Genomic DNA, 15,446 nt, shown 5'->3' on the forward strand with positions numbered 1-15,446 from the left:
GCTTATAATGCTACGGCATGTTAAATGAAATACAATTTTTTTTCACTAATGTAAAATATTTATCAATTTTTTAATGATTAATTTCTAAACTGAATTTTGAGTACAAAGGAGAACAAAACTTTTTTCACTAATGACCATCTTTAATAAATCTTTCATTCTAAACTGAATTTTGAGTACAAAGGAGAACAACTAAACTAAATTCCTGTAAGTTATATCTCTCTTCTTTGATACAACCAATCAACCATGAGGAATATAATATGAATGCATCAAATTAATATGCATCACAAAATAACTGCATGGTCATAAGGAGCAAAAGTATGGGTCATTGTCCATATTTCCCATCTTCAGAATGAATAAGTTAAGCAACCAACACAACATTGAAGAAAAGTCATTCACTATTTGACCACATAGCCAATTAGATAGGCCATTGTCAGACATATTTGTCGCTCATATATTCCCCAAAAGCACCCAAATGTGTGGCCTACCAGGCCATTAATAGTTTACTCACAAACCTAGTCAAGTGTATATCTTGCTCAACTTATAGATATATTTGCAATATCATGTTCATACAATTTGATACAATGTGCCACATGGGAATGGACCCACGCACGTAAAATGATTGAAAATGTCTGATTTACCTAAGAGGTATATATAAAACCAAGATATGCTTTGCTTGACCTTGTTAATTTCACTACATGAAAAGGGAGCCATAAGTTGTTCAAAGATTATATTTATTAATTTAAGCTTGCTTTCTTATCTACAGCATAAAAAATTCTGTTGGGGTGCTTTGCAGATACAAACTAGTAAACAATGGGTAAATTATACATGGTGGTTCCTAAAGCAATTCTTCTAATCTTGCTTTGTATGACCTTCTCACTTACATGCCATTTGGCCCAATTTTATGGGCTGTTTTACTTTATCGAATAAACTCTCAATTATCGTCCAAGAAATAAATCTCAATTTATTATTATTTTTTAAAGAAAATGTATCTATTGGGAGATTGATTGTACACCACATTCATATGTGTGGACTATCTCCATGACGAATGACACATTGTGAGTTCATTTCACTATTTAAAAAAAAATAGGTTTGTATTTGTTTGTATCAATTACTACAAAATTTGGTGTATAAAAAAAACCCTTGTTTTTCTATGTTGATATATAAAATGAAGAACAGATAATGACTCATGAGGACATAAAGGTTATTGAAAAGGAAGGCCATATAGTACATGATACCCCATCGTCACCAAAAACCATTTTTTACATTCCTGTTTTGGTTTTCTTAATTGAATTTCCCATGTCAAAGGCCTAAAACAAGGCTTCATCTTAACGTTGTTGTTCCCTGTATTTGATTTTAGGCTTTGGATTTTGTGATCAAATGATGGCACAATTTAACCGTTGCTGATGATGTTACTCACGGGTGTTTTAATTGTTTTGGTCCAATCAAACACGGGTTGAAAGAGTCAAGGGTGATCATGAATTTGTGGGCCATTTAATGGGTTTATGAATTGGGCTCATTTGTTACGAAGCTATCAATGTGGGGTGGAGAAGTTGGTTTAATGTAATTACTCAACACATTGAAATTTGGTTTATCTCAATAAATATGTTTCTTGAACGCAAAATGTAAAAAAGATTTCTTTATTTATATATAAAATCCAAGTAAAGCGTTAGAGATTAACATCCACAAAATATTACAGCAGTATCAATGACTTAGTGATTCATTTTGAAAAATTATAAAAATATTATCAATTTTATTTTAATTTTTATAAAAATCTATTTTATTCTTATTCTTTGTATTTTTAAAAATAATGTGCCCATTTCATCTATAAATATAAGAATAACGTGTTTGTGATCCCTTACTAGAGACAAAACATATGTAGTAAAAGATAAAAATCATATTATTTTAGTAAATATAAACATTAAAAATGAATAAATTTTATTAAGGTTAAAACAGAAAATACATATTTTTAAAGACTATTTTTATGAACTATCGAATATTTATAAAAATAATTAATAAAATACTTTACTTATAAGATATAATTCCTATAGTAATATATAAAAAAAGTCAAAACATTCTTTCATCATTATCTAAAGAAAATATTTTCTCCGAGTGAAGTGATGATAAGATATTGAGTTAATGATCTTTGTGTAAAAGTTTTTTATTTTGAGATAACCTATTAATCAATGAATCAATGATATGGTCAAAATAACATATATAAATGAAAGATAATCTTTAATCTATAATTTAGTTTTTGATGTTGAATTATGTCTAAACCCAAAATTTTAAAATAATATTAGAACCTATTCTAATATAGTTGTTGTTTAGGTCTATTATGCTACTGAGTATTTGACAAATATCAAATCATTTGTAGATGTTTAATAGTGTAATATTTAACTTTGAGCATATGTTTGGGTTCGGTTGAAGTTGCGGTGACACACATTTTCATGAATATCTAACAAATAAATGTAAACAAACATCAAAGATAGTCTTCGAATTCGTTGACAAACCTGATTTCAAGATATGTAAACATTTAACTAAACGGACTGAGATATTTAGACGTTGGTATGAAAGATTTTAGAAATCTCACTTTAACTAATATTATAATCAAAAGAATATATATAAATAGGATAAGAAACAATCTTCACTCTCTGAACTAATTTTTGAAATTAAATACACATTTAAATTTTAAGATGATTGTAAAATATAATTCCTATACTAATATATAAATAGTGGGAAGACAAATTATATCACCATTATCTAAACAAAATATTTCTTAGGAGTGTTGAATGATGATGAGATATTGAGTTTGAACTTTGAATGATCTTCATGCAAAGATTTATTAACCAAATTCAAGTGGACATTAACCTTTTTTTTTTGGGTATAACAATTAGATATTAAAGAATTATAATATTGATTTGATAGTCATGAATTTAATTCCTCTCACTACTAAAAAAAATAAAAAATAGGTATTAACTTGACATCATGAGGGGACCGCATGTTGTCACTTGTCAAAGTGACCATAGTAATTGGCAGCGTAGCAGGTGTTATGGTGATTTCAATTCAAGTTTTTTTCTCAACTTCTTCCCAACTTGCATTTGTAGGGCCTCTACATTTTTGGAGTTCGATAGTTCGAGACAATGTGTGGCAAGCTGAGAGCCACTTCACTTTGCGGTTTCAATTGAGTACACTTTACTTTTCCCTCTCTCACGTCTTATTATTCTATCTTTATCCAAAAACAATAAATTTTGTGAAATATATATTAGTAACATGTTCTTTTTTGTGATGAAATTCATATGTGCTGTAATAAATATGTGGTTTAAATCCTAGTTTTATGGGTCTCATTCTCAGACTCCAATAAGAGATAGCGTCTTTAGAAAAGAGAGTAAATAGGATCATTATTTATAATTTCAATAAGAAAAAGTGTCTCCTTAAAAAGTGTTAGAAACTAGCACTTCTCATAATTTTTTGATATGTGGGGTGGAGAAATAGGATCATGATAGGAACTGTTAAATTCAAATGTTATTAGTAAAAAAAAATTCAAAAGAGGCTCGATCATTACATAAAAGTATTTTTTTTACATGTTTACTTAATTAGGACTTTGTCAAACATATAATTCATGAGTCCAAGCATGCACATAAAAATGCACCCTCATTAATTATAAAAAAATAAGAAAAAATGCACCCTCCTCCGACTTCACTTACAGATGTATTGAATGTGCATATGAATCAATCAAATTAATATACAAATAAGAAGCTCCTTTCTTTTCAGTTGTTTATTGTTATTATTAAATGATAAGATCTCTTTCCTTTCATTGTTTATTTGATACTTTCATTCCTAGCTATTGATACATGTATATAGTTTTCTTTTCCTGTCTTCTTACTTTCTTCTATGCATCTTTTTTTTTTTTCTGTTTATATTCTTTCTACGTTGAAGTTAAACAGAAAAGAACAAAAAACAAAAGGAGTAGTTGCACCCTATTTAAATTTTAATGGATAGAGGTTAAAGAACTCCATTTCAGTTTAAGGAATTTGCAATTTGCTGCAGCGAAAAAGACTCTTTTCATAGTATTGCAACATGACATATCGTTGTGCTGCCAAAACACTCAAACATCTTGGTCATATTTAAGGTCACACTTACACATCTCATATCTTTACTCACTCTACCTTTTTTTATTTTTCTCCCTTTTTACCTTTTTGGGGGGTTGGTCTTGAAGACAAACAAAATAAGCAAGGTACCTGTTCAAAGAATAAGACTTTACTAAATCATAATTCAATTTTATTTTGTTTTTAATATTAATAACGGGTTAATTTCTAAAACATTATTTTATTTATAATAAGATAAGATAATTATTTTACTTAATAAACTATTTGGTGTGTTGATAAAATATGATTATTTTATTCCACTACCTACACTTTCTATTTCTAAAACATCATAATAGGACAATCTTTCTTTCTTTCTATCCCTCCCCCCCACATACACACACATATATATACCCCTTATCTATTCAAATTTCTGGCCTTGAGCAATGAATAACAAGTTCTATTGAGATTGCTCCCCATGTCATCGAAGAAGCCAGAATGAACAAGTCTTAAGCCCCCGTTGAGGTTTAGACTTGAGATGTCAAGGTAGATCAGTTTTGTTAGCAATGTGAAACTAGAGGTGCCATTTACCTTGATAAGAATCTAGCCTTGTGTAAGCAGTTTTGAAGATACTTTACAGAAAATGGTAGCCTCATTGGCCAGAGAAGTGCTAAAAGAATGTGAAACAATCTTTACCCTCCCCTTATCTTATTCTTTGCTTCATTTATCTTGTGCTACTACATACCTTTCTCTTTATCCTTCCTAATTTACTCATCATATCGTTTTTGATTTCGAATCCATACTACTATGTACAATATTTAGATGATCATCAATTTGTGTCACCACTCAGCTCCATCTCACTTCCACAAGAAACTTTTCTTGCACTCTACTGCTTTTTTCAGCCTATATAGTAGGATCACTATTACTTACTTTTCTTTTTGTGCCTACTTTCTCTGTACACAATGTATGCCGTGGAACAATATCACATATAGTGTGAAAGAAAATTACAGATATTGTAGAGATTAAAAAGTCTTGAATCCTTGATGTTGCAGTTGCCTACAGGTTTTTAAAACCTTGCATACAATGAGCCGATGATGAGGAGCTCCACATTGGGAATTTCATGTCATATGTCTGCCATTTCCACCCTGGTCACTTATGATGCACAAATACAACACACTCCAAGATAAGTTTATTCTGAAAGCATATAGAGTGCTAATGTCACAGACAAAGCTACTAATGAGAATCAAAGATAACTAATGAAAAAGAGAGACATTGATTTCTCAAACTACTCACACACAAGCCTTTTCTCCATATTCATTTTTTCTTTCTGTACAGTTTTTTCCCCCTCTAGTGACTAGCGTGCTCTATCTGTCTCTCTGCATCTATCAAGTTAACTTGAAATAAGATATAATTTCTTAAACTATTATTTCTTGTACATTACTCAAATTTTTATTGTTTCAATAAAATCCCTCATTTATTCTTTAAGTCCACTGATGGTAATTGGATGAAGATTAGAAAGAATTTATTACTATGACATATCAGTGACCGTATCTTGCAGTTCACTGACTTCATATCTCTCAATTGTATCAGAGTAATATAAATCGATTTTTTATTTTAAGTTCTATAACTGGTTATGTTAAAAAACATGCAACCATCATTGACATGCCTCATATCTCCATTGTAATCAGATGCTCAATCTCTTATTTACTATAAATTGATTGCTGTCTAACATTCAAAAGTTAGACATCATGGTAGCTGGGTTTAGTGTTGGTATTAAGTGAAAAGTGAAAACCAAGAATAATTTAATTTGCCTAGTTTATTCAATGTGGGTACCTATTCATACATAAAGCCTTGAATATTTCTCCTTTTGCACGTTAAGCCCTGAGTTTTACCTTGAAAAGTAGGCAGTACTAACTGTACCTGAGTTGAGTGCGCTGAAGTTTCAATATGTAGCTTATTTTCAGTGCAATGAATCATCTATATACAGTCTGAACTTTAAGCATACTTGTCAGATAATTTAAATTCATATATGGGGAAGAAACTAATGGTTTGGATCGAAGTATGGTACTTGATAGAACATTATGGCGGAAGTTGATCCATGTAGCCGACCCCACCTAGTGGGATAAGGCGTTGTTGTTGTTGTATATGGGGAAGAAACTTTTTAGACTCTTTTGGCTGGGCCATTATTTGTTTTTCGAGTGTTACAGAAATGTCCTTGTTCGATCTCTTTTTTGAAGGGCCAAGTGCTTGCATCGTTTTGAAACATGAAACATAGGACAATGTATGTAACACTGTACAGACAGAATCAGTCCAGATGTTTAGTACTGCGATCTACTGTAGCAACTACAAAATAAACATAATATTTCAACGTAAGCTATATATTGTAGTCATGCGACTCATGTTTAGTCATTTAACCAGGAAGCACATAAAATTAATTTTCAACTATTTTTCTAGTCTTAAGAAGTCAAAGTTTTTTTTAGCTTAACCAGAGGTCTTGTGTTGGAAATTTGGACATGCAACTACATTAAATACTTGAGGGAGAGCTTTATTACCCATAGTAATTCTACTCAGTCAGTCCAGTGGAAGATACTTGTGGTCTAAATCAAAAAAAAAAAAAAAAGAAAGAAAAGAAATCAAAGCTCAACAAGCCAACCAAACAAAAAGGTATAGTTAATTTCAGTTTCTATACGTCAATGTGAATCCCTTCTAATGTGCCTTACGGTTTGTTTTAATTGTGGACAGTATCTTATCGAGAAGTTAAAGCAAATAAGAGAAGTGATGAACAGCGTAGCTACACCGCATACTAATACCACTTCCTTAGTTAAGAGAGTCTAGTTGGTGGAACATGATCTGTGAGTTATTGTAAACTCCTGATATTGTATTTCATTCCCACGGACAAAAAAAAATACCACATCCCTAGTTACAAAGTTCTAAATTTTGACATCAACTAAAATATCCGAATTCTATTTACCCATGCATCATGATACTATGGTTGGTCATACAAGCTTGCAGTCCAGCAAGGCAGCAACCGAAATTAAATCTTATAACAGGAAGAATTAGAAAACTGTAATTTCTTCTTCAGGATATTCCATTCATTTCAATAGAAAATTCTGTAAGTAAAATTGCATTTTCTACGTTATTGATGTGTTAACCTTCAACTGTAGGATGATTTGATATTGGCAAAATCTCCCCTTTCTTTTGTTCTATATGTATTAATCTAACAAGATTTTATCAGTACTATAGGACTTTCAAATGGAATTTTAAAAGTAGATATGTGAAATGTTTCAAACTAAAAGTAAAAGTTGAAAATCATGTGCTACATTTTTATTGTAATTAACTTCTATTCTTATCCTATTGAATCTCTTTAATTTTGAGTTATTTCTTGTTTACTGAAAATGGTGACAGTCTTGAGCTTGAAAACATCTGAGTACAATGCTTGCGATGCTTGAAATTTGAAAACATCATGAAGCTCCTAACACTACAATGACAATTGACACATCAATCACAGTAAAACTTGCTTCCTAAGTGAGCTCTCATAAACAATTGTGAATACATCCATAGCTGACAGCTCAAATGTTCATATTATTAAATTAAAACGCTAGTTGTGATATTGTCTGTGGGAATTTCATGTAATAAAACATTATGATCACCAGAAAATATTCAAGGGAAAGGAAAAATAAACTATTAGATAGAATGCATGCATGCGTTCAATTAATTAAGAATTATGTTACTTGTACATACAGATCACATGCAGAAATTGCATGGACTTGAGTTGCATAACAGACTCTTCCTAGTTCCTATACACAAATTACATAAATGATTATTTCACCTTTTTCTTTTTCCCTCTCTTCCTTCTGTGTGTATGTAATGCTTGTGTAGAAAAAAGTCTCTGTCAATTGTTTTTCCGTTCTATTAAAGGGTCAACCTGTACTAAAGGGTCATAGACTCGTAATCATAGAGTACAATATATAGCATGTGTAAGTTAAAAACTAAACACGACAATGAGCTAGAAAATAAAATGAAGTTCACAAGACCACATGCTTTCTTTGCAGGTGATAAAAAAAGAATGGGCAACTACTTCCTGCATCTCCCCCATTTGCTTCTTGCAATAAAATTATATTCTAGAAATCTTTCCAGAATGTAATTTTAGAATTCGGATTATGTTCCGAAAGTTTAAAAAAGGTGCAGGAAGTAAATTTTTAAGACCTTTCTGGAATGTAATTTTATATTCCGGATTATGTTCGGAAAGCTTTAAATTTTTTACAATTTACATTTCGGATTATATTCCGAAAGTTTAAAAAAGGTGCATAATGAAGTAAAATTTTAAGATCTTTCGGGAATGGAAAATTATGTTCGGAAAGCTTAATTTAAAAAAAGGTGCAGAAACAACATTGTTGATGCAGGAAGCAACTGTCACACTTATCCACGACCCTTAGGTGAATACAGTTCTGAGTTCGCTCCAATTATTGTTATTTACCTAAAAAAAATATACCGAAAGAAAAGGTGGCATGAGTACATTCAACTAGAGTAACATTTATTATCCTTCCTTCTCTTCAGGGCTTGAGTTGAATAATGAAATAGGTATTTGAGTCTACCAAGTATTAAGTTGAGAAATACTTTAATTAGTCACACCAATATTTCTCTAGCCAAGAAGCCATTCGGGAAACGATACCTGCAACCTTTATATAGCTTGCTGTTAGTTCTTGTATGAAAATCAATTTTAAGAGTAAATTAGTTAGCTATTAGATTGTAACTGTGTGTTCAGTTAGGAATTATCATACTACTATATTAGTCACTTAAGAGTTACTATTATGTTACAACAACTTAAGAGTCAATATTCCTTTTATATTTTTTTCCTCAAAATTTTAATTGTTTTTGATTCTCTCACAATAATGTTTGATAATATTTTTCATAAATTAAAAAAACAAAAAAAAATATCAACAGTTATAAATGAAACAAATTATAAATAGAATAACCAACAATAGTGTAGAAATTAGTTTTTTAAAATTATCAACGAATATATTTTAGTTTAAATTTATATAAATTCCTTCTGACCTTATCTGTGTGAATAAGAGGGAGTATTTATAGAATAAAAAAAAAGCATTAAGCAATTAAGCTTGTTAAACAAAAGCAGAGAATTGAGCACGTTGATCAACAATTAACTAGCATGAGTCTTTCTAGACTTTAGCTTAATCAGAAATCCTGAAATGAAATTCTGATATGCAACTACATGCTCCAAGAGACCCAAAGAGAGAGTTTGACGCAAACCTGATTGATCCCACAACACTGGTAACGATACATGATCTAAAAACAAAACAGCAAAGCTATTCTTATCCTGCATGGCATGCTAAATTCCTACGCTACAGAATAATAGCTGGTCCAGTGGGTGGCACAATATCCGGCGGAGTCGTTGGCGGCGGCACAATATCCGGTCCCGGAGGATGCGGCGGCACCACATCCGGTGGGCGTGGCGGCAGCGTATCCGGTGGCTTAGGAAGCGGCATGTCAGGCCCGGGCGGTGATAGCGGCGGTTTGGGAGCATCCGGCTCAAAGGGAGTAGAAGGAGGATCCGTGACTATTTCGGGTGGCATAAAAGGGTCTATTTCCGGGGTTGGAAGCACAGGTTGCTCTTTTGGAACCGGAGGAGGAGGTTCGGTTTTTGGCACGGAGGGTATTTCTGGTATTTGATTAGGGTTACGGGTTAACATGATGTTGTGGGTGTGGTGGTTGTTGAGGGAGATGGAGATTGATGAAGTGAAAAGGCATTGAAAGTTAATGTTTGTGGTGCAGGGATAGAGAGGGATTATGCTTCTCTTCACGGTGTAGAGAGAGGATGAAATTGACCACATTCTCTTCTTCAATCGCCTAAGTAGTAGTGGTGTGAGATATAATGGGAATTGGGTTGCATGGCGGAACACATGTAAGTGTATAGGACCCTCCAACGCACAATGGATATGTTCTTGCATGTTTCTACTCAACACGTGCCAAACACATGAATCATTCTTGCTATTCTATTATGTAATTAATCAAGTAGATGTAGATCGATCTTCCAAAAAATAAAATTGCAGATACAAGTGATTGAAGTAGCACTAGTGTTTATATAGAGTGTAATGGAAATATACTATTTAATCCAACCAACACACACCAATTAAGTATGACTCTTTAACCACACAAGCAGCTAACCGCACTCTCTTAATATGCATATCCAAATTGCAATCAAAACGACAACTTGCATATTGAAATTTTAATACCCCATAGTTTTTCTGCTTGCAACCGAATGGGTTGATCCATATATTGAATTCCACGTTGTATTCAGGTACTTAGGTAATAGCCCAATCCAATATATTTGTCCAACAACTGAATGTGTAGATTCACTCTATTCGTATTTATTGGCCCAATTATAAAGGAAAGCAAAAAAAAAAAAAAATATTGCAAACGCACTATATTTTATATTTGCTCTTTTATTCTAATCCTTTCTTTTCTGTTTCTTCATATGACCTATTACTTTTTGTCACCTTTTTTTTCTTTTTTCTCTCTCTCTCTCGTCTCTACGTCCCTCACACTCACCGTCCATCTTCTTGCATCTCACGTTCCTCACGTTGAAGCAAGTTAAAGGCAACAGATGAAATCATGAAAACCGTTAAAAGTGGAAAATGATATCGGGGTCCTGTGCTTGGAATTCAATTACTCTCACCTTTAAAATCTTAATCACAATATTTATCTTTCATTTTATGTCAAAATATATAAATAATTATAAAATATAATATAACAATTACACCCTCCATTCTTATTTATAAGCAACAAAAATTGATTTCACAGATAATACGAAATTAGTTAACTTTATTAAATTATATCAGATGTCAAGTATAAATCTCTTATTAAATAAATAATATTTTAAAGATAGTTTCATTAAATAAAACATGGATAGTTGGAATTTAGTTATATTTAAAAATAAAGAATATTAGATTTTTTTTTGCTTATAAATAAAAGCGATGGGTGTATGAATTATTTGCTGAATAATAACACCATCTCACAGCACTCTTTTAAATAATTTTATTAACATTAACATGACAGCTCCCATTATAATTTTACTAACATATTTTTTGATAGTATAAATAGTAGATAGATATGAACAAACATATTTTGTTGTAGAAGGAGATATAAAAAGAAACTAAGTACTGGGAGCTTTGTAAAAGTAAGTTTATTGGATACCCAAATACATTGGTTCCTCTCTTGAAGCCCAAGAAAATGTCGGATCCCTTTACGAAAACTAACAATATAAAATAAGCCTCAGTATTTTCTCTTATTTACATGACTGCCACTGACCATTTTACCCTTCCCATTTTGATCGAACTCCGTATAAATACTCAGAAGTGTTTGACAGTCACAGTCAGTTAGCCATTCCTGAGTCACACGCTCTGATCTTCATGAATCTAGGAACCTGCGCCGCGGGTGCACCGTACCGTTGGGTGCACCTTCTCCCTCACGAAGGAAAGAGAAGATGTGCGAGTGTGAGAGTGAGAGCGAATGCGAGTGTTGGAGGAGGAAAAGGAGATGGCGAAACGGCGTCGTATTTGGACATGTGGAAGAAGGCGGTGGAGAGAGAGAGGAAGAGCGCGAGCTTCAACTCAATAGCGGACCGCGTGGCGGCAAATACTGATGACAACAACGACGACGATCTGGAGAAGAAGACCAGTGAGTTCCAGAAGCTCCTCCAAGTCTCCGCCGAAGAGCGCGACAGGGTGCAGCGCATGCAGGTCATCGATCGCGCCGCCGCCGCCATCGCCGCCGCCAGGCAACTCCTTCAGGAACGCAGTGCCGCCGATTCCAGCCACCACGAAGCCACCGCCGACGAACGACGTGACGGTAAAACTGAATTTTGCCTCTTTCGATCTCAACTCTGCAAATAGTAGTTTTTCTTTCTTTCTTTCTTTCTTTCTTTCTTTCTTTAAGTCCTTTATTATGTTATTGACACAATAATCGTGGAAAGGGAAAAGAAAAGCAATAACTAAATAAGAAAAACAAGACTTATTTTATTTTAATTTGTTGGAATTGAATTCTGGCTGTCTTTTTTTTTTATTCTTTCTAATTTTCTAGTTGTTGTTAGTAATCTTGGAATACGGACACGTGACTTCTGTAATCAAGAATGAAAAAAAAAAATAAAGGAAATAAATGCTTCTATTGTTTTATTTTATTTTACTTTTGCGATAAAGTTTTGGCTGGCTTTGTATTTTGTTTTATTTAATATTTTTCTCTCAAAATTCGAAGCCTAGCATTGCCATTGAGGTTGCATGGTTTGTGAATTGCGTGAATTTTGAAATTTGTAGTCTAACGAGCTGTGAAGATGCTATTTGCTGAGTTTCCTTTTGGATTTTCTTTCCTAAGAAATCAAGTGGCTTAATATAGTTTTCTTTCTAAATGGATATTGTACTTCGGAGATGTTAGTATTTTGACTTCTTGCAATTTATTCATCAAAATTTGAAGTTACCTTTGAAATTGAGGTTACTTGGTATGTGAATTGCGTCAATCTTTGAAGTTTGTAATCTAACATGCTGTGAACATGCTATTTCTGAGTTTACATGTGAATTTTATCCCCTAGGAAATCAAATGGTTTATTTTAGTTTTGTTTGTAAATGGATGTTGTGCTTGGGAGATTTTAGTGTTGATTTCTTGTATATTGATGTATTCTTTTGTTCTTTTTTTATATCATGTGATAGAATCAGGTTCAGGAATGGGAGTGCAGAGTGAGGGTATTCGTGTGTCAGAGTCAGAAACAAGGGGAAATGGTGTGCCTGGCCCTGATTTTTGGTCCTGGACACCCCCTGTGGAGAGTGATGTTCCTTCAGATGATGGCAGTGGGCTGCAGTTAGATACCAAGTCTTCTGTTCGTCCAACCTTGCCCAGTGCGGTTGTGGAGAAGGAGTGGACACCACAATTTCTCTCCATTCCATTTGAGAGTTTACTTTCTCAAAGCGAGCGTAGTGATTCTCTTCCACCCTTTCAGTCATTTTTAGAGGTTGAGGAAGCTGAAACTACATCAGACCCAGAGTCACTTTCTGAATCACCTTCATTGTCACTTTCCTTGGAAGAGGAACAGATACATGGTGAATCGTCTTTTGATTATGCAGCAGAAGCAGCACATGCCCTCAGTGAGGCAAATAAATCATCACCTATTGGAGTGAATCCGGACGGATCGAGATGGTGGAAAGAGACAGGAATTGAGCGAAGACCTGATGGCGTGATCTGCAGATGGACAATGACCAGAGGTGTTAGTGCTGACAAAGCTATTGAGTGGCAAGAGAAGTACTGGGAAGCTTCTGATGATTTTGGCTATAAGGAACTTGGTTCAGAGAAATCTGGACGTGATGCAAATGGAAATATTTGGCGTGAATTTTGGAGAGAATCCTTGTGTCTGGTCAGCAAAATTTGACACATTTTAAATGCCTTTCTTATTATAATGATAGTTTGCTGAAAATATGATCAGTAGCATATTTCTAGTATCATTATCACTGTGTGCATTCATATTTATTCTTCTGTGGAATTGGGCACCTGTTTGTGAAATTGGTCACTAGTGTAGCTTGCCAATTATTAATGCATTAACTGTAGCTGTAGCCTTGGCGCTCATAGATCTGACCTATAGAGTCTTGGACAACAGATTCTTTTTATTTCACTAAAATAAATACCAAGTATGGTACTATGGTTTTCACTTGCAGGAAAATGGGCTTATGAGTTTTGAGAAAACTGCAGACAAGTGGGGACGAAATGTTAATGGTAATGAGTGGCAGGAAAAATGGGGGGAGCGCTACAATGCTGCTGGTCAAACAGAAAAATGGGCACACAAGTGGTGCAGTATTGACCCAAACACACCGCTTGAACCTGGACATGCTCATGTTTGGCATGAAAGGTAATTGTCAAGAAAAGTAGATTAAGAATTTGAGCTTTAATTTCGATGTTCTTTTTTTATAGTATTTATTCCTCACTGTTTTTAAATATTTAATAATCTATTAAAGTGTATGTTTGTGTAAGATTCCTTTGACTGCAAATGGTACTTTGCACAATTTTTGAGAAAATTTGATAAAAAAAAACTCAGTTTCTCCTGTCCAATGCAGTTTTGCATTGGAAAATAAAATAAAATAAAACAAACAGGCCATAAGCTTGTAACATGATGACAGACTGAATTATTTTGAGTAACCTCTATTCTTTGCTTGCATTCAATTCTGTGACTGATCTGCTGTGTATCTCATTTGAGATTCTAATGAAAACAAATAAAATGGATTTGGCAGGTGGGGTGGCAAATACGACGGGTACGGTGGGAGCATAAAATACACCGACAAATGGGCCGAGCGGTTTGTGGATGGTGGATGGGATAAATGGGGTGACAAATGGGATGAAAATTTTGATCCAAATGCTAATGGTGTGAAGCAGGGGGAGAGCTGGTGGGAAGGTAGGCATGGCGACCGCTGGAACCGAACTTGGGGTGAGCAACACAATGGCTCTGGTTGGATTCACAAGTACGGCCAGAGCAGTTCTGGGGAACACTGGGACACACACGCAAGAGAAGATACCTGGTATGAGAAATTCCCTCATTATGGTTTCTTCAATTGCTTCGAAAACTCCGTCCAGCTCAGGGAAGTTCCCAAACCATCTGAAATACTGGAAATACAGCAAGTTCAGGAACCTTGATTTGCTCAAACCTTATAAAAAATATATAGGAACCTTATTACATACCTCCATCGTCTTTAGTATGGTAATACGCCAACTTGTATGATGATCATTTCTAAGCTCTTCTAGTACTTTAAGCCTTTAAGGACTGAATAATATGTTCATTGTTTCCCATACAACAGCAAAATATACATATATTTCGTTCATAGAATTTGTCTTACGATTCCCCTCTATGGCTAAGGCTTTATTTTTAGTTTGTATATTTTTTCTGTGGTTATCTTAAACATTGGTTAGACGTTAAAAGTTGAAATCGACCTTGATAAACAACTTAAAACTCTCTTCTGCCTACTCAATTTATAAGCAAACTTTTGTAAGGTAACTTTCCAATTAATTTTGCTTTAAGGGGCCCGCAACATTTCATACTTGGACGGTAATTCAGACATGATTATCTTCTATAAAAGATATTTATAGGAAAGAAAATAAAATTACTAGTTTAACGGATTTTTTTTAAACCGGACCTAACAGGGGAAATGATGGGAGTATTAATTTTTAAAGCATATCATTCATGCTGAGGAGTTTTTGTTGTCAGTCCATTTCCAATAGCTATTGTCACTTCTATAAATATCCTTCTTTTGTTAACTAAATTAGTAACAAGGGCATGTTATAAATAATTACTTGCATAAGTGTGGTAATAGAAACATGGAA

General features: G+C 33.6%; 2 protein-coding genes and 1 long non-coding RNA gene across 4 annotated transcripts; 2 read left to right on the forward strand and 1 right to left on the reverse strand.

Moving 5' to 3' along the window:
• The first annotated feature begins 4,523 nt into the window (after window positions 1-4,523).
• Window positions 4,524-6,699, forward strand: LOC114377421. The gene is made up of 2 exons (XR_003659079.1): window positions 4,524-4,759; window positions 5,132-6,699. It is a non-coding gene; the product is annotated as an uncharacterized LOC114377421 (long non-coding RNA).
• Window positions 6,700-9,439: 2,740 nt separating this feature from the next.
• LOC114369272 (sulfated surface glycoprotein 185-like) lies at window positions 9,440-9,928 on the reverse strand. The gene has a single exon (XM_028326467.1). It carries the CDS (start codon window positions 9,926-9,928, stop codon window positions 9,440-9,442), a length of 489 nt encoding a protein of 162 aa, XP_028182268.1.
• A 1,480-nt stretch (window positions 9,929-11,408) lies between these two features.
• On the forward strand, window positions 11,409-14,967 carry LOC114377428. Of its 2 annotated transcripts, none has more exons than XM_028335935.1 (4): window positions 11,409-11,945; window positions 12,797-13,494; window positions 13,793-13,983; window positions 14,363-14,967. In XM_028335935.1, the coding sequence occupies exons 1-4, from the start codon at window positions 11,507-11,509 to the stop codon at window positions 14,760-14,762; spliced, it is 1,728 nt and encodes a 575-aa protein (XP_028191736.1). In that variant the 5' UTR covers window positions 11,409-11,506; the 3' UTR covers window positions 14,763-14,967. The 2 variants fall into 2 exon arrangements, with proteins under 2 accessions (XP_028191736.1, XP_028191728.1); XM_028335927.1 differs by having other exon boundaries at window positions 11,460-11,945; window positions 12,803-13,494.
• Window positions 14,968-15,446: the final 479 nt, after the last annotated feature.

The sequence above is a fragment of the Glycine soja genome, chromosome 2, assembly GCF_004193775.1.
Source record: "Glycine soja cultivar W05 chromosome 2, ASM419377v2, whole genome shotgun sequence".
NCBI lineage: Eukaryota > Viridiplantae > Streptophyta > Magnoliopsida > Fabales > Fabaceae > Glycine > Glycine soja.